Source organism: Lupinus angustifolius, unplaced genomic scaffold, assembly GCF_001865875.1.
Source record: "Lupinus angustifolius cultivar Tanjil unplaced genomic scaffold, LupAngTanjil_v1.0 Scaffold_287, whole genome shotgun sequence".
NCBI classification, from domain to species: Eukaryota; Viridiplantae; Streptophyta; class Magnoliopsida; order Fabales; family Fabaceae; genus Lupinus; species Lupinus angustifolius.
The window spans coordinates 529,789-550,026 of record NW_017727606.1 but is presented as its reverse complement, the minus strand read 5'-3'; the positions used below and the strand labels follow the sequence as shown (position 1 = coordinate 550,026).

Below are 20,238 nucleotides of genomic sequence, written 5' to 3'. Positions count from 1 at the left end.
CCTTAACAAATCCCTAGTTCTTTATGGCAACATGGGTGCCTTAACAAATCCCTAGTTCTTTATGGCAACATGGGTGCCTTAACAAATCCCTAGTTCTTTATGGCAACATGGGTGCCTTAACAAATCCCTAGTTCTTTATGGCAACATGGGTGCCTTAGCAAATCCTTGGTTCTTTATGACAACACGGGTGCCTCAGCAAATCCCTAGTTCATTATTGTAACACGGGTGTCTCAGAAAATCCTTGGTTTTTTATGGCAACACGGGTGCCTCGGCAAATCCCTGGTTCTTTATGGCAACATGAGTGCCTAAGCAAATCCCGGGTTCTTTATAGCAACACGAGTGCCTCAGCAAATCCCCAATTTATTTTGGCAACATAGGTGCTTCAATAAATCTTTGGTTCATTATGGCAACACGGGTGCCTCATTAAATCTTTGGTCCACCAGTAAAGCATCAATCTGTGTCGTCAAAATTCAGTACCTTCCTAATGGCCTTTTTTTGAGTCTTGACAAAATAGCGTTGATTTCTTTATTGTTTACCTACTATGATATCTCCCAAACCCCAGTTTGCTTGCTATCAGGTAAGCAACAAATAAAGAGAGACAATTATGAATACTCATTTTGTCCGGCTCATAAAAAACTCAAAACATTTTTCAAAGTAATTAATAAACAAATGAATTTTTGAAATATAAAATAAAATAAAGTAACAAGTTCTACAAACCTACACCATTTTAAGCAAACAAAAGAAATCAAAAGCAAAAAAACAAAAAGAAACCAAAATACAAGTGAACATCTAGAAATTCATTCTTTTTTAAAAAATAAATAATAAAGTGACTTTATTTTATTTATTTTAGTTTTTTTCTTCAAAATTATGCTATTAAATGAATAAAAATAATTAAAACTATTCCTATGGAGTTTTTATAATTATTTTCGGATTTATTAATATAATTAAATACAAATTCTAGGCCTATACTATAGAAGCCTCCATTAAACAAAGAATGTCAAATCAATGTTGTTAAGGTTCCTAAATCTAAGTGATTCGGTTAGCCAAAATTCAAAAATAATAATAAACATGTTATGTTAAGGTTCCTACATCTAAGTGATTAGGTTAACTAAAATTCAAAAATAAATTAACTTAATTCACACAAAAATGATTTTTCAGAAAAATAAAAAATAAAAACAAAAAAACTAAAAACCCACATCCTTTCCCAAAAATAATTGAGTTAGAAATGGACCTTATGAGCCCATATCTTTTTCCTAAAAAATAGAGAGTAAAAGTAAACAAAATAATATTTAAATTATTTATTTTTGATTTTTTCAAAATTTTAAATATTAAATGAGTAAAGAATAATAAATATTATTTTTATTCATTTTTTATAAATTATTTCGGATTTATTAAAGTAATTAAATAAAAATACCATATATAAACCTTTAAAAACATCATTTGAATTTAAAAATATAACATATAAATATTAAAATAACTGGGTGAAAGTTGTTCTGGTTGGACCCCTTAATTTAAGTAATATGGTTTATTAAGATGATGAATTGGAAAACTTGATTTTAGGAAGTAGGAGGTTAATATTTTAATATAAATAGGTTCTTAGTGTTAATGAAAAAACTACACTAGAAATACTAAAAAGTCTACAAAACACTATACAAAAAAGGCATTATGCGTAGGGATGACAAAAAACCTGACTCGTGGGTACCCGCGGAAATACCCACAACAGGTACCCACAATAATAGTTTACGGGCGGGAGCGGGTTTTGTGATACCCGCCCTGCGGGTACTCTCAATTTTATATATTTAGTTTTTAGTTAAATTTTTATATATATTTATTATTATTTTAAGATTATATATTATATACTTTATTATTATTTCATAATAAATTACACATATTTGACTATTATAATAAACTTATCATATAAATATCATATTATTCATGTAACAATTATTTTTACATATTGATTATTATAAATTATATAAATATATAATTAAAATTAAAAACTCGTTGGGTACCCGTAAATACTCACTACCCGCACGGGTATCAGCAAATATTATAGGTTTGGGCACGGGAAAGCACTACCTACACCCACCTATGCACGTTGCCATCCCTAATTATGCGAGAGTGAGAGAGAAAAAAGTTTTAGGCATGTAATCTAGTGTAGACGGGAACACGCTGTTCCTGTGCACTCACCTCCCCTCAAATCATAGTCGTTGGATCTATGTACCATTCACACCTCTTTGTTGACTTCATGATCAGCCAGTCAGGTCACAAAGCGCATCTCATCTACGGTGCACCGCATCGCACCAGAACAAAGCTCTCACATGAATGCGGGATCCCCTACAAGCACGTTCACATTTTGTCCAATGCACCCTCCCACCTGTCCAACCACACGACGCCACGTGTCTAGGCGCATCCAACTCCAACGCTTCACCCAATCACTACATGCCACACGTCCTTTGCAATTCCATATTGCAAAATGTGATATAGTTCTTCATAGTACCAAATTCAAATCTCTTTCCAACCAGGTTTGTTTCTATTTGCTCTAATTTAATACTTTGTTATATTACAAGGTTAATACTAAATCTGTAAAATAATTATTTTTTAAATGTAAAAATAGTATATTTATTGTACTGTATAGAAATTCAATAAGAATGATATCTTTTAAACTAATTTTTTTAAATTATAAACAAGCATTATAAAAACTAAAAAATCTCTATCATGTTGGGTAAATAATCATCAAAACTGTTTTGATTTCATTATTTTTAGCAACTGCCTTTTTTGTTTTCTAATCAATCATCAAATGTTACTAATAAATAATGAGGATTCACTGGAAAAAAAAAATCAAAGTGACATATTTCAATATTATAAAAAAATAATAAAAAATCATTTTTTATATATCCACCAATTAATCAATTTTTTTAAAAATTCTAAAAATTCTTTTTTTCCCTATAAATAATTAGAATTATTATTAACAAAAATTAGTATTTTTAAATAAGTAAAATATGACAACATTATTATATGCACTTCAAAAAATAAAATAATTTTAGGAATTAACCAAAGATAGAGAGAAGATCGCTTGGAGACTTCTTTCTTCTAAACTCATCTTTGAAAGGTCGCTACACTACTTCTTCTCACTCAATTAATTCACAAAATCGACCAATTTTTTTTAATTAACAATTAATAACAAATATTTTTTCACTAATAAATAAATATTTTTCTAAAAAATAAAATTTGTCAACCACATAAAGGGTGGAGAAAAGGTCGCCTCTGGGTGCTTCTTTCTTCTCTACTCATCCTTCGAATGGTCACGCTACGTCACTTTTGTCCTTAATTAAAATTCTCAACCGACAAACATTTTCTACTAAAGAACTATATAGCTTTAATTTCATTCTTAAAATAGGGATACGTAGAACCAAGTTTCACCTTGCCAGACACAATAATAAAAACAAATAAGTTCATTCCTCTTAACAATGAATTAAATAACCAAATAAATATAAAAATATAATAAAGTGATATAATTTAACAAAGGGTACCGCCTAAGATGGACGGATAGGGTGTTAATATCTTCTCTATGTTGTAATCGATTCCCGAACTTGTATATCAAAAAATCCAAAGTCCAATGTGATTGGACTTAAAAACATTTCAACATTTATACTATAAAATGTAATTACGACTCTAATAAATTCGTGCAACCAAAAATCAGGGCGCGACAATTCATCACCATTTTTTATTTAAAATTATATTTATCTCTCATAATTTATGTAACTTGTATAAATTTAAATAAAAATGAGTAATTTATGTAATTTCAAAATTTACACTATAATTTACTCAATAAAAAAATGGGGGTACGGCACGTGATGGGTAGAAAGGGGAATGCTCTACGGCCATAAGCAATTACATATAATCTGCCCTATGTTCCTCGGTCAGTCATCACTCTCTCTCATTGGTTCCATCGAAATCAAAGCAACACATCCTACAATCCATTCTCTCTCTCTGTCTTTCCGGAAAGTGCAGTGTAGTGGCGTTTGAGTTATCAGAGAAAAATGGCATCAACATCTTCTTTGGCTTCAACACCTTCCCCTATCCCAACCAAAGCCACCACTAATTTGCGCATCTCTCGTTACTCCAACTCCAACCTTTCTTTTCGCCTCTCTCCTAAACCCAACCTCATCCGATTTTTCACACAGGTACTTCTCTCTCTCTCTCTCTCTCTCTCTCTCTCTCCTCGCTTACTTTTTAATTCTTCTTTAGTCACATTTTATGTCTATCATGACGGATACCCTTGGTAGTGTAAAAAAAGATACCCCGGTAAGTAAGTGTGAATGTCCAGGTTCAAATTACTGAATAAGAACCCTTGATTGCTTAAAAATTATAGTGTTGTCAATGGAAGTATTTTGTTATCGATATGTGAGGATTTTGAAGTTTTCAAGATTTAATTGGTCACAGAAGGACATATATGTCAGGATTGAATTGAGTGTTTTCTCTTCCCATGGATATCTTAATACTAGAAGGGTAGTAGGGTATGGTAGCACATATCTTGTCTCACAATTTATCTCCATGTGTCATCAACTAAAAATTTAATTATTAAATATTCTAGTGGCCAATCACATTTGATGACACATAGAGTGACACAAATTGTAGAAACAAATGTGCTCCAGTAGGGTAAATAAAGGGTAAAGGTTTATTTTGGTCCTCGGACGTTCTGCGTTCACCAATTTGATCCCTGAAAAGTTGAAAACCCCAAAATGGTCGTAAAAAATATTAAATGCGAGTCAAATTAGTCATTTTTTATATTTTTTATGACTAAATTTTGGGAAACTTTAGTTGGACTATTTTAACTCACATTTGTGATGGGTACTGTTTTTTACCTTTTGAGAGATCAAATTGGTATTCACATATAAGGACATTACTTTTATAGCAAAATCCACAATAAATTCATTGCCTATTTTTTATTACTCTCCAAGACTTTTTATGTGCCTAGCATTTTCTCTTACACAATCGTTGGAAATTGAAACTCATGCTTTGTCTTCCATATATCCTAAAACAAGTAAAACCTTATATTACTGTATGTTTTAGGAGGATTCTAAGATGCCCTTATGGAGTATTGCTACCTCCTAGTGATGTGAGATAAACAGTGGTTAACTCAGTAAGATAAATAGTTAATTGCATTGCATAACATGCTTAGAAGCATGACTTTAGTTATGGCTAACGATATGTAAATAAGTGGTTTATTCAGTTGAAGATTGATTAGGGCGGTTTGTGCATTGTATGCTAAGAATCACTTTTATGAGGTAGAAATGGATATATGACAAACTATAAAATTATTGAAATTATCGGGCATGATATACTCATTGTGCGATATATAAAATTAACATTAAGTACGCAAACTAAAATAAAGAATGGTGTTTTAAAAGTTACCATGAGGCTTTATAAACGTAATAAAATGCTAGCACTCATCAAATTATTCTGATATTTCCATTTGTATAAAAACTGATATAAAAATTCAAAAGATATAAGTAAATAATTGTAGAATACAATTGGGAGTGCCCGAAAGTGTCCATGGTGTATTCACATGGACATGGGCGCAATGACTATTTTGAAATGTTCATGCTTCATACCTTTAGGGGTTGTCACCTATGTTTGATACTCCTTTATCAATGTGTTTGTGTAGGGGTCGGTGCCTAATCAAGTATTTTGCCCCAGGGTTAAGGCTCAGTTAAATGAGGTAAATCAATTGCAAAACCTCTTTCCACAGTCTTTCTTTGAGTCTATGTTTTCAAATATATGTTCTTTCTTGGACATGCTTTTGGGCTCATCTTTTCTCTTGAAGGCTGGGCTTGATGGTTCCTCGAATGCTGCGGCTCCTAGCATAACCAAATCAGAGTCAAAGGTAGAAACACTGGGTACAAAGGACCCCAAACCATCAACTGAACTATCTTCTGGAGTCTTGGCAACTGAAGAATCAATCTCTCAGTTTATTAGTCAAGTCGCAAGTCTTGTAAAGTAAGCAACCTCAATTTTACTTCTTTGTATTAGTATTTAGTAATAAGCTTTTCCTCAAGTGGTTGGAGCAAACATTCCTGCTCAATTATCTGCAGGCTTGTTGATTCAAGAGATATTGTAGAGTTGCACTTGAAGCAGCTTGACATTGAAGTAACAATCAGGAAAAAGGAGGCTATACCTCATCTACAGTCTCCCCCTCAACCTGCCATAGTATATTCGCCCCCTTCAGTTGTGTCACCACCAGTCGCACCATCTTCTACTTCAACACATACCCCTGCTCCTCCTGCCCGTGCACCATCATCAAGTTCTCCTCCTGCCGTCAAGTCATCAAAATCATCACACCCACCCCTTAAAAGCCCTATGGCAGGGACATTCTACAAATGTCCAGCACCTGGTGAACCTGCATTTGTGAAGGTAGGTCTTATCTTCTATATAATTTATATTTATCATTTGTAATTGTATAATGATTTTTTGCCGCCTTTTGTTCCCACCTTATGTGATGGGTCATGGGTTCTTTAGGTTGGAGACAAAGTAAAGAAGGGGCAGGTCTTATGCATCATCGAGGCAATGAAATTGATGAATGAAATAGAAGTAAGTTTGAAGATGATATATATTTTTTATTTTAACTGTTGATTGGAATTTTGGATTCTACATGCCATGCCTTTTATAATATGCACCTATTTCTCATGCATCTACTGCCTCCCATCACTTCTCTTTGCATTCTCAATGTTAATTTGGTGGTCTAGACATTATACCACAGAATGAGGTTGGTTTTATTAAAAGCAACTAGGATTATAGGATATTCTGCTCCTTTTTTGTCTAGGCCCTCGGTATCTGAAAATCGTATTGGACACTAACTAACCCGACTTGAGTTGGGAAGAACCTTTTAAGGAAATCTTCCTAAATTTCTCATGTATCCGTTAGCAGTGGATGATAGGGAATATTAAAAAGAAGTTATTAGCAATGATGCAATGCATTTTACATCCTTATTAAGTTAATTGAGCCAATCAAAATGGAAAATCAAAGATGTTACAATATAGAATAGATTGTTCCTGAATTCCCTTCCCCATCTTCCTCTTCAAGCATGTCAGAAAATAAAAACATCCAGCTGCAAAATCATGTTAGTTTACCAAATATATCATCTAGCATGGACTGCATGATGACTACTACACTACTAGGAACTTGTAAGGTGGGGAATTAGGGAAAGTCAACTCAATGAAAGATGATTGGATAGAATAAAGAATATCGTTAGAAGTTAAGAATAGATACAAAGAAGGGGAGTTTACTTACATAAAAAGCTAATGAAAATGAAAACAAGGCAGGGAAGCATAAAAAATGTTCTGATAGACTCACCAACTCCAGTGCCCATTCCTATGTTCCTCTTCCTAGTTTTCTCTGTTATTGTTTTAGGTGACTGTTTTCTTCACTATTTCTGAGTGGTAATTGCTCTTTTTCCTTCTATTTTCTAGTTTAAAGAGGGATTTCGTGTCATAAGTAGCTAAGTCCAATTTTCCTGTTCAATTCTGGGTTTTTAAGTTCCTATCACTTTCACGTTCTTTTGTTTGTCTAACAAAGAAAACCTCACAGAAACCATGTGAAGAGCATCAGAGTGAAGTCGTGATATGAAGTCCATCACAAAGCTAGTTTGGTCATCCTATAAAACTGTAACATGTCACATAACAAAATCTGACTCGAAACATCCACTATGATTATTATCATAAGTTGGTCATCCTGGTAGACTTTGCTCTAAATGATTTGCTTTGTTTGTGAGGGTAAAATTACATACGTCTACAATCTCTATACCCCACTTAGTTAGAATCTTGTGCACTTGGTCGTCCTATAAAACTGTAACATATCAGTACATCACACATAACAAAAACTGACTCGAAACATCCAGTATGATTATTATGATAAGTTGGTCATCCTGGTAGACCTTGCTGTAAATGGTGTGGTTATACTGAAAATTGGGATCTTTGGTAGTGTCAGATGACATCATTCAGACCCACCTAGTGAATTTAAAGGCTTGATTGTTGTTGGTTGATAGACACTGGTATTTATTCTAGTAAAAATTGAGAGTGAAAGAGTAAGTTCCTAAGCCAGAATCAATGAAATTCTTGGAAGGGCTCTATGATTTTATTGAATTGAGAGAGAAGAAGAATTATAAGGTTAGAAGAAGAACACAAGTATCCCTGGATCCCCTTCCCACCACTGATTCCACAATCAGATTGGTTATGCCAAAAACTAACTTCCCATCCTAACTGCTATGCTATTAATAGCAGCTAACTTCCTAACTGTTTCTAACTACCCAATGGTAGAAAAAGAAAGTTTGTTATTCTATCCAAACTTTCCTCTTTCCCCTTTTATACACGTTTTCAATCATTGGCTTGGTATTAGCCTTATCATTGGTGGTGATCCCTAATGAAGCATTCTGAATTTCTTGACCTAAGTAAATCAATTGGTCTCAGGTGTAATGGAGCTCGGAAGCATAACTATATATTAGCTACACCCTAAGATTCCTGTCCTTTTTGAACTACTTCAGCGTTTAGCACTGTCATTGCTAAATTTGGGAAATGCTTTGAAGCAGCATTTCTGGTTTGTAAGTGCCTTTAAAAGCTAACTGCAAGTTGCTTTCTGATACTCCTACCATCCATAGTACGCTGCTCACTTTGTTTTCCCAAGATTTTAGGATTAAAGGTTGCACTTTATAAGTCATTGTAGGGTTTTCAATTTACTATATTCAATATATTGACTTTAGTCCTGTGAATAACATTCTGAAAAATTGTGACATCAAAATAAAATATTCCAAAAAATGTTAGGCAAAGTTGAACGAGACACATAAAGGAGAGAAGAGGGAGCATGTGGGTTGAGCTATTGTAGGGCATCTTTGTACTTTTTGTTTTCTTTTTTTATAGTATTTATTCCTCCTCTCTTATGAGTTCCCTTCCTGCAGTAGTCTTTCATATCTCATCTAAATGCTCCTTTCTTTTTTTTATAGTATTTATATATAAGTGTCGTTTTTTCAGAAAAAAATATTCCCATTTAACTGTCATTCTCAAAGATGAAGTTAAATTTAATTACTTTTTTATCAATTATACTCTCGCCCTCGTCATTGTGGAGGGAGAAAAAGTAATAGTGGAGTACGGTGGGGAGAAGAATTGAGAAGGGTATAATAGGAAAGACAATAACAATGTTGTTAAAAAACAAAAAAATTCAATGATTTCCTTGGTTTGTATAAAACAACTTATGATGACATGTATAAAGGACGACAAAGAGTAGCTTCTTTGGTTTTAAAGTACCCTGCATTTTCACATGTTTCTTTACACATGTCTAATTTTTGTTAAGGTATTTGTACTTGATTGCACCCTGGTTCTTCACATACATGGGTATGAAATCTGTAACAATGAAGTTTACCCGACCGAATAGCAAAGGCTTATCCTGCTAATGGTTATATTCTTAATTCCTACTTAAGGAGGAAACAACTTGTGTTCAACAAGTTCATATCACGTTGAATAGTGCTAAAATCATTTGGACATATCTTCACGGTACTGTTTTGCATGGAGATGAAAACAAGTGCAAAAAAGCTTATTGAGATGCAGGTTAACATTAACATACAATAATCCTTTCATTTACAAAAAGTTACATACTATAAACTTAAGCTTGACTTTAGTAACTGAGATGCAGATTCGAAGTAAATCAGAATTGTGCAGGGTTATGTTGCATTTATTATTATCTTGATGATCCAGTGGATTTTACTTTCTGCCTTCAACTATAAATTTCTGTACTTAACTTCTGTTATACAGGCTGATCAATCTGGAACTATAGTCGATATTCTTGCCGAAGATGGCAAGCCTGTAAGCGTCGACACTGTAAGTATATATCTAGGCTATCTTCACAAATAACTCAAGTAAATTTAACTTTTTGTTCATCGCTAAAGGGATGGTGATTTCTTTTTGCTTCCTTGCAGCCCTTATTTGTGATCGAACCGTAGAGCTTTTCGAAAATTCGAGTTGTTGGAGAAAGAATATATGGAGGGATCTGCAAGTTTCCTTGTAGGAAGTCTAGAAAGATTTTGTTCTGAATTGAGATGGTACAGTTGAGAAGATTTTTCCTAATTTATAATGGGTTTATTCATTTTGTTTCTTTCATGTGATACTTTACGCTTGTTTTGTTTTATTTTATTCACTTTAACATGATTGAGCTATGTTCTAATAAATTAGTTTGTTTGTTTCATTTTTCATTTTGAGCCAATGTGATTACCAACGAGGTATTTATCTACTGATATAAAGTAAACAAAACAATTGGTGCGATTATTGTACTGGTTTTGTAAACATGGCATCATATGAAAAATGGAAAAAACCCATGAAAGAAAGATTAATAGGGTTCCACTACTGTTCACGGACTCCAATTGAAATGGAGATAACTGCTTCTGATGAGCGGGTCGTTTATATTTTACAATCGAATTTAAGTTTTGCTTTCAAAATTGCCACTATATCAGAATGAAAATATTACACTCTGATGTATAATTGGAGTCTTTTTAATGTCCCAGTGAAAAGAAAAAAACAAATTTCGACTGTAGTATCTTAGAATGTGTATAAATTGTATTCCAACACAATAATGTTTGAGGGTACATAAACTAAAATCGAAAATTGGAAATAAAAAAGTTAAGATAGTTTTAGAGAAAGGGAATTTAAAGAATTTTATAAAAGGTTTGGGTCCAAAATTTGGGTTCATAGGGCAACATGTTTAATCTTCCAAAGTGTATGTTAACACTCTAATTTACCAATCTAAATTTTAATTTTAAAAAATTATGACTAGTTTGTTAAGAGGATAACTAGGTGGTCCATGAGGAACATTAAGGATAGACTTGAGTTGGGTTAGATTTGTCTCTTATTTGATCTTAAATATTGATCAAAAAATTTTGAACTCAAACTTGGTTCTAGACGAAGGCTAACCCTATTCGAATATCGACTTAACTAACTTTTGAACTTGAACTCAGTCTTATCCCCGAATAAATATAATGCAATCTCATTTTAGATAAAGTTTTCTTAATGTTGTTATTGTGAATATATAATTTGACATATCAAATTGTATGTATGTATGTCAATAGGATGTTGATCTAGTGGTGTAAGGCTATGTTATATCCACAGGATGACAAAAAGGTCAATGTTTCGATTCCTATGAGTGATACTTGTTGGGAGGGGCAATCACGAACTTCGAAAGAGTTTAGTTCCTTACCCTAAAAGGTGAGAAAAAACCCTTGGTAGTATCAAAAAATGTTATATATGCATTTGCACGGGGCATATTTTTTTGCCGCATGGTTAAGAACACACATATCACCCGTATATTCGTATAGTTCAGAACACACGCTACTCGTGCATTTGCATGATTGAGAACAAATATGTTACTCGTGATTCATATAGTTAAGAACACACATGTTATCCGTACATTCACATGGTTAAGAACGCACATGGTTAATAATATAGATGTTACTCGTACATTAACATGGTCTAGAATGTGCATGTTACCCATGCATTCACATGGTTTAGAACGCACATGTTACTCATGCATTCACATGAGACAAGTAAATTTTAATGCATGTTTAGAAGCACGTAAATATATATATATATATATATATATATATATATATATATTAATCATATCATGTAATAATTCATAAAATAAAATAAAAATATGTAGAAACACAAAAATTGTAAACTAATTTCATTATGTGTTTTATGTTTAAATCATTCAAACTCTACTTGAAATCTATATATCTATCATGCACAAAATAGTTTTGCACCTTTTTGTATTATCAATCACAATTATAAAATCCATAAGTTCACTACCAATCTGATATAAAATAAACATGTATTCATTAGTTAAACATAAATTTATAATGAAGTCAGCACAATCATGTATGTGCTTAAAATATTTTCAATATTACGCATTTAGTTCACATTATCATATTAATATATAATTAATTGATAACTAAGAAATTGTTACCAAGGATGTAAGAACATTTTATACAAATACAATCACAATAATAATTCAACAAAAGTAATTGACTTTCGACTCATGATACTTTCCTACAAGGTTATGTATTATGTAGAAAAGTATATGGAAAAATTCTGTTACCTTACAACAATTAATTGAATGTTTAATCAACCATGTAAATCGAAAAGTCTTGAGTGACAATTTAAACAATGATACTTTAAATCAATAATGATTTTAATTTGAAATGAAAATTAAAACAATAAATGTTTTAATTTCTCCCCTCTCAGAACTGTAACATCGGTAAAGTAAAAGGTATTAGAGATGTAAATAATTAATTAAAATGTAAAAATTATTTTATAACAAAATACTAATTAATTAAGATGTTAAATTTTATGATATTATTACTTCTGGTTATTTCTTAATGTAACTTGTTTGTAATTTCTTTTTTTAGGATATTATTTCTTATTAGTCGTTAATATAATTAATTTATTATTTCCTTTTTTTAAAGTATATGAAAGAGCACATTGTAATTAATTACTTAATTTTTTTTTTCAAAATAAATACAGGTTAAATTCTTTACTATGATAATTTTAAAATAAAATTTTAATATATAAGAATAAAATTTTAGGAATAAATGACATTGAAATAGGAACTTTATAATTAAGTTATAACAAAGAAGTACATTACTTTAATGATAAATGACTTGAAATTTTAGTAATAAATAGTCATTTATCTCATATCTCATTTGCATATAACTAAAACAATAATAGTAGGAAAGGGAGAGATGAAGAGGTATGGAACAAAATTGAAGAGTAATAAAAGAGAATGAAATCATATTTAATGTGATATGTCATTACTTCAAATTAGTTTAAAATTAATCAAATCTCATTTAATAAAAAGGAATCAACTAATTGTTATAATTATCAAATAATTGTTGTAATTATCAAATACTGTTACAGATTATTCATTTAATTTCCTTATACATTTTTAAAAATTAATACAAATTTATTTCCTTATTATATCTTTGAAAATTAATCTGGTAAGAGTATCTTACACCACATATGATTTTGAAGGACTATTCATTTATTTCTTATACGTTTTTAAAAATTAATATCAAATTATTTCTTCATCATATCTTTGAACATTAATATGCTATGAGTATCTTCACTGTAAATGATTTTGAAGGAAATAAATTTTAGTACTTCATGATTTCACAACTTATCCTCTTACAGTTTTGCAAAGATCAAAGATAAAAAATTTATTAGATACTCTGAATTTTAGTGAAATATATTTAATTAAAACACATATATTAAACATATACTATTATATCTTACATGAGAAAACATAAATATTAGTTAGACTAAAATAGTGATATGTTGTAAACCAACAGAAAATAAATAAATCCAACTCTATCATAAACATAAAAACAAAGAATAATAGTTATTCAAATCATTATAAACAATTCTCAATGCATCCACAAAATTAATAGAACATAACATGAATTTCTAGATGAATATATGATCAGACATATACCCACAAATGACATTACCATGTCAACGATAATGGAGTTATAAAAAACGTGGGTCATATTAAGAGTGAATTGGTGAAGTTATAAAGAAAACATAGGTTCTGAAGAGTGATTTCTAGAGTCTTCTTTCTTGGTATTTTATTATACAATAATGAGTTATTATGTCAATTAAAACAAATGGTAAATGTAGCTTTTCATCTCATGTGTGAGAATGCACATTAAGAGATAGAGAGGTTTTAGAGCCAAACTTTTGCATGAGGTGCTAATACTTGTCCTTAACTGATTTGGCAATAGAGGTTACCCATGCATTTGCATGGGGCGATATCAATGTTTTTGAAAGTGCAAAGAGTCAAGACATCCACATTTAAGTCTAATCAAAGTTTTGATGAAGCAAACACATATGCAAGAAAACTTGAAGATCATACAACAAACAACGAACTGAAGACTCACATGTTGCATCTATAGATTTATGACTTTTTTATATTTACTTGTAATTAGAAGTCTTAAAATGATTACTTTAGTTTGAGTCTAGGTTAGGTTAACCTAGGTGGAAAGTCTCCTAAGATATCTTATGATAAATAGGTTCATGCATACACATACATAGTTTCATGCAAAGTTAATATATTTTGAAAATCTATGTAAAGCATATACATATCATATAGGTAGTTTACCATACATTCCTTACATAAAAGAAAAACATTTTTAACTCAATATAATCAATTAAGTAGTTAGTATAATCGATTATCCAGAATTCAGTTACTAACTGATCTGATACTGTTAGCACGTTAATCGATTAAGACATAACTGAAAACTAATTTTTAACAGTCCTTTAATCAATTAAATGGAAGGATAATCGATTAATATCAGTATCAGTAGGATTACTATAAATTCAGTAATTCTTGCCAATGTGGCATAACTTGCATATTTCAAAAATTATTAGAGAGCATACATTTTCATAGCTTGTATTGTAGTGAGAAAGTGCATTTAGGAAACCTAGGGAGTGAAAGCATTCTGATTTAGGTTTAGAGATTAATATCATTGCATCTAGTCTCTTGTTTTCTATGTATCAAATTCTTGCATGTAGTTCTTGATTTCTTTGAGAGATTTGTGAAGAAAATCTTTTTCTAAAAAGAGAGTGAATCATTTTTAGAAAACCTAATGCATTAATTTCACTTAGAATTAGGTTCTTGTGGATTTTCTGCTTTATGTTTTAGATTGAGTTTTCAACTGTTGAATCCGAGTATTAAGTACTCAAGTCAAATCAATACAATCTATTTGAATAAGGAAGTTGATCTCTTTGTGAATAGTTTCACTCCGAGAGAGATCTTTGTAATCTTCACAGAGGCTAAGAGGTCTTAGTTCGAGCGATACCGAGGCTAGGGCCACTCACGAAAGGATAAGAGATCGTAGTAGGTGATTTAGTTAGGTCAAACCTAGGTTGTCAAGCTCATAGGGGCTAAGTAAGGATCGACTTAGTTTTTCTGATTTTTTAATTTGAAGTGTGTTTGTAAAACTCACAATTGCAATAGTTGAAGAAAAATCTCCCGAGATCAGAAGGAGAGGTCTGGATGTAGTTTGCAGTGGACCACAAATGAACCAAGATAAAATTCCTTGTGCACCTCTTTGTAATCCCTAATCTCTTTACTTCTCGTATTTACTTTGTTGATTAATTGTGCTAATATGAGTTGCATGCTATAATTTGTTTACTATTTTTTCTATAATCTCATTAATCAATTAACTGTGTAAAGTTTTGGTAACTGGTAACATGCTTTGCAAGAAACCAAAGAATCAAGTTGCACGAGTGTTAGGATAATCGATTATCCACAAGCATAATCGATTATATCCGAGCACTATTTAATTGATTAAAGTCCAAATATAATCGATTATATGCAGTATGTTTTAGTTTTGCGCAAATATAGGAAAAATGGAACAAGTGATCCACGACATCTATTCAACCCCATTCTAGGTGTATTCTGACCTGCTGATACCCAACGTTTTTGGACAACAAAGTTAGAAAAAAACCCTACAAAGCTCCATACGTCACATGGAGATAAATGGTTGTATCAAATTGACTGTTCAAAGCAAAATAATTATAAACAAAATCCAATTGGTTCATTTTGTATAAATATTTGTTTATAAATAATGAACTTTTTTAATTAATAAACATAAAAAAGTAGTAAAAAACCATAAAAATGGGTTTGTTAAACAACAACATAAACAAGGAAAAAACTGCAATAGTAGGAAAGATTTAGTACATTAATCTAAACAATAAAAAAATAAAGAGAATGAAACGAATGTGAATGAAGGGTTAAAAAACGAATGGGGAGAAAAATGAAATGAAGAGAATGAGAAGAAAGTGAAACATGTGTGTAGTGGAAATGGCACGTGTCCAAGAGCAATAATGGAATGAATATTTTTTTTATATATAATTAACTAATAGATGTGTACAAGAGTATCCTATATAACTAGCACAAAAAATTGAAAACGCGAATATCAATTATATGAATAAATGAGTCATTATAATAAAATTAATATTTATTTTAGGCTAAAGAAATGTCATTAATCTATTAACATAATTGAATATGTAGATATAAACATAAGTAATTTGTGACCATAACACAAGTCGCCTCGAGTTATGTTTGTCCCTTATCGAGTAATAAATAACAACTAAGTCTAGTTTTTGAACTTAAACTTAACTCTAAATCTAATAAAACCGACTTTATTCAATTCAATCACAATCAAATTAAAGTAGGTGAGCAATGCTCATTTGCACCTTATCCATCAACAATAGATCGTTTGTACTTTGGTAAATAGGAATATCAACCCACCTGAAAATTTCTTAGTACAAATTACCAAACGTGTTCCCTAAATTGATAATGTGTCACCTAAGGTAGTAAAATCTACAAAGGAACCTGAGCGAGCAAATAGTGTATCCACTTGATTCCCAAACAAAATCCCTATTCAAAATCAATGGCCTCAATTCCTCTCCTACGCCACTCCTTCCGCCCCACACCCACCTTCTTCCACCCCAAACCCTCCTCCACCACTCCCCTATCCCTCACACCCACACCCATTTTCTCACCTCTCCCAATCCCACTAACAACCACCACCACCCCTAGAAACGCCGCCGTTTTAACCCGCATGTCCAAAAACCATTCCTCCTCATCTCCGCCCGCCACCCACCGCCTAATCTCCATCGCCGCCTACTGCCTCCCATTCTTCAACTCCCTCCAATACAGCCGCTTCCTCTTATCACAATACCCCAACCTATCCCTCCTCTTCGAACCTATAATTCCCTTTTTGTCCCTCTATAGATCCATACCCTATGCTTCTTTTGTCGCATTCTTCGCTCTCTATTTGGGACTTGTACGGAACCCTAACGTTAACCGTTATGTTAGGTTCAATGCTATGCAAGCGGTTACGCTCGATGTGTTGCTCGTGCTACCTGTTCTTATGCAGAGGATCTTTTCGCCTGGTAGGGTTGGGTTAGGGTTTAAGGTTATGGTTTGGTCTCATAACTTTATCTTTCTTTTTGCTGTTTTGTGCTTTGTTTATAGTGCTGGGTCTTGTGTTTTGGGTCGTACTCCTTATTTGCCTTTTGTTGCTGATGCTGCTTCAAGGCAAATCTGAACTTAGATCAATTTCTCTGTTTGTTTTTTGTTTATGGTTTAATGAAATGAGGTTGTAGTGTTTATGGAAATTTTGTTGTGTAATGGTGATGGTACATGGGGTGAAAATTATGATATAGCTCAAATGGCATAAATTCATTAGTTGTTTGTTTTTTAGTTGTGTAACGAAGGATATCCCCTCCCCTCCCCCTTCTTTGTAGTTGTCTCTCTCACTAAGTATTGTTGATTTCGTAATCTAAACTTTGACCTTACATTACTAAGGAGCGACTTGATGGTATTAGCTGTTTGTTTGTATCACGTGATTATTTTTGTGAGTGTGTAGTGTTTACGGATATGATTTTGTTTGCAAAAAACTAGAATCGTGTATTGGCTTTCTCCGTTTTTTAGTACAGCAAATGTCTGACTGGGTTTCTTTTTAAAAAAGAAATGAGTGGAATCAAATTATGTAGAGCAATTTTAGTTTCTATTTTGTAGTTACAAATTTGCCTACTGTATACAAGTTTCTGGTAATTTATTTTCAAGCTTTCTGGTAATTTGTGGTCACTGGTTTAGTAGTTTAGGTTGCATTTTGGCAATAGGGTATATGAAAGATGAATGTTGCAGTGGGGGTGCGTGGGGAGTACATCTTGGTTCAAAATGTAATTATTAAATATTGTTCTGGTCAATCATATTTCTTAAACACATGGAATAATACAAAAAAGTGAGATAGCAGTGTGTTACCCCAACTTTGCACAAATTACATTAAAATCATTTCTTTTTTGTACAGTTAATAACAACTATAATTATTATATATATATATATATATTTAATTATTATGAGGAATCCAAGTTAAAAAATATGTTTATTAGACAATGTTAGAATATCAATAGATTAACAACCAATTCCTTTCTGATACAAGTTCGAACTACCATAAATATTTAAGTAATAGTTCAATAACGAAATGCTGAAAAGGAGTAGAAGAAAAGTATTTGAGCATGAGTAAAATAAAAGTTGGGAACCAAATGTTGAAATCAGTGTTGAGAATTGGACTTGATTGGCTGACTGGTCTGACTTAAACACAGTTACGGCTTGCAGTTTTATTAAATATGGGGTTAGAACACTTTGATTTGGAGAAATTTTGGTTTGAACTTATTGGGATGATGAGAAAAAATATCTTTTACATCCCATAGGGCTATCATTGGAGATACCATTGTTTTTGTTACATAAGTTTCTATAAATATGAGAAATGCCCTAAGGTTTAAACTATTAATTCGATAAAACTGAAGTAATCTTGAAAGTGAATGATTCACTTAAAATTAAAAAAAAAATGGAATATTCTTTTAATGTTTTGGTTTATTTTGTTCAAAAAAAAGATTAAGAGATGCTACTTAATATAATTATATATAATTATTAATTTTATAATTTTTTGTATTTAAATATAATTATATATAATGATAAAAATTATTAATCATATGAAATTATTTGATCTAATTAGACAGTTTAGTTGTTTAAATTGTTTAAACCTAATATGTTACTTGCTACAATTTGATGTCCATTTGGGTTTCACGATTTTGGTTAAAATAGCATGAAAAAACTAACTAAGCCTTAGTTTTATTAAGTTTTGCATATGTATAAAAGCTTTCGAAATGAATGAACAATTTTAGTCACTATTTTTGTTTGTTTTTTAAATGCCTAATTGCCTTTATCTTTCTTCCGCAGTTCCATCGCATTCTGCTATTTCTCATTCTTTGTATTCATCTTTCTTATTTCATTCTCTAGTCCTCTTCCATTTTTGCATTCCTTCTCATTTGCCAAATTGAAATATATATCAAATTACTACACTTTCAAATTGCAAAACGACAATAGATTAGTTTTCAGAGTGGAGAATATGCCATGCTTAGGTCTAGTTCTCTCATTTGCAATTTGAAGAGAAAATGATAATTAGAAACCAATCACCATGCCTTTTGAGGATTGCGGTGGTGGTTTGATCAACGATGGTGGTAACTGAGGCTTCTGAGGTCAGTGACTCGGAGATTTGAAACATTCGAGCAGTGTTGTGGACGATAAAACTTTCTTAAACTTATGATGCTCTCAACTAATATGACTATTATTTTGGATTGACTTTTCTTGGTGCTAAAATCACAACACATATTTGGATGGTTGCAACCTCAATTTGTCAGAAGCAACCTAAGATATCTTTCATGTTGCAATAGATGCCCCTCTCGGAAATTAATACTTGGATTATCTTAAGTAGAAATGATAAAATGGGTTGCCCTGTCCATTTAGTCCACATCCATACAAGGCACAAAAAATTAAGTGTGTGGGACATATTCGTTTTCTCTTAGCGAACAAATTTACGTAACTTATCCGTTTTAAAACAGGCTAACCAACCCATGAATAATGAGTTAAAAAAATATTGTTGCAGATCTGCAACATGTAACAATGCATGAGAAGGCAATAAACAATCAAGTAAACAAGGTATATAGAACACATAACATGATCATTGTATAACATAATCATACAGTATGATATATATACAATCACACAATTGAAGAACATAATCATTGATTTTTGCTGCAAATTGCAAGCCAAACAAATTACATATTTGTATACATTGATCATTGATTATTTTTGCAAAACAAGCCAAACAATCACCTTGTAGTTCTCCTTTGATTGTTAAGCAATCACCTTGACATGTGTCGTCTACTTGTCTCATCTAGTAGGATCCCGTACTCTTGTATTTTAGGATATGCATTTGTGTTTCGGGAACTCAAAGGCTCTCAAGGTTGTGTTCCAGTATTGCACTATAGCTCCTTTAGGACATTTTTGTCAATGGCAATGAGAAGGAGGTTATAAAGTCCCTCATACTCTTTCGAAAATTGTTTTTGGATATCTTGAGGGATCTTGGTGATTAGCTCTATCAAACATATCACATTATTTATCTGCAATTCTGCCATTATTCCCTTTCATAGTAGTTAAGATCGTGATTTAACTCATAGGATCGGTAGATCTTACGAGTTTTCAAGAGCTAGCGAGTCGCATGCACACTCTGAGTGCGATCTCACCACCATCAGTGAGATCGCCAAGGAAGATCGCAAGATCGTA

The 20,238-nt window shown here is 31.9% G+C and overlaps 2 protein-coding genes across 4 annotated transcripts; both read left to right on the top strand.

Annotated features, from left to right (window-relative positions):
• Positions 1–3,901: 3,901 nt before the first annotated feature.
• LOC109340925 (biotin carboxyl carrier protein of acetyl-CoA carboxylase, chloroplastic-like) lies at positions 3,902–10,238 on the top strand. 3 transcript variants are annotated; one of them, XM_019578694.1, is made up of 7 exons: positions 3,905–4,187; positions 5,672–5,710; positions 5,831–6,003; positions 6,099–6,417; positions 6,523–6,594; positions 9,804–9,869; positions 9,968–10,238. In XM_019578694.1, exons 1-7 carry the CDS (start codon positions 4,044–4,046, stop codon positions 9,989–9,991), a joined length of 837 nt encoding a protein of 278 aa, XP_019434239.1. In that variant the 5' UTR covers positions 3,905–4,043; the 3' UTR covers positions 9,992–10,238. The 3 variants fall into 3 exon arrangements, with proteins under 3 accessions (XP_019434237.1, XP_019434239.1, XP_019434238.1); XM_019578693.1 differs by having other exon boundaries at positions 5,672–5,725; XM_019578692.1 differs by having other exon boundaries at positions 3,902–4,187; positions 5,672–6,003.
• A 6,180-nt stretch (positions 10,239–16,418) lies between these two features.
• On the top strand, positions 16,419–17,310 carry LOC109340908 (protein TIC 20-II, chloroplastic). The gene is made up of 2 exons (XM_019578680.1): positions 16,419–17,164; positions 17,196–17,310. Exon 1 carries the CDS (start codon positions 16,496–16,498, stop codon positions 17,153–17,155), a length of 660 nt encoding a protein of 219 aa, XP_019434225.1. The 5' UTR covers positions 16,419–16,495; the 3' UTR covers positions 17,156–17,164; positions 17,196–17,310.
• Positions 17,311–20,238: the final 2,928 nt, after the last annotated feature.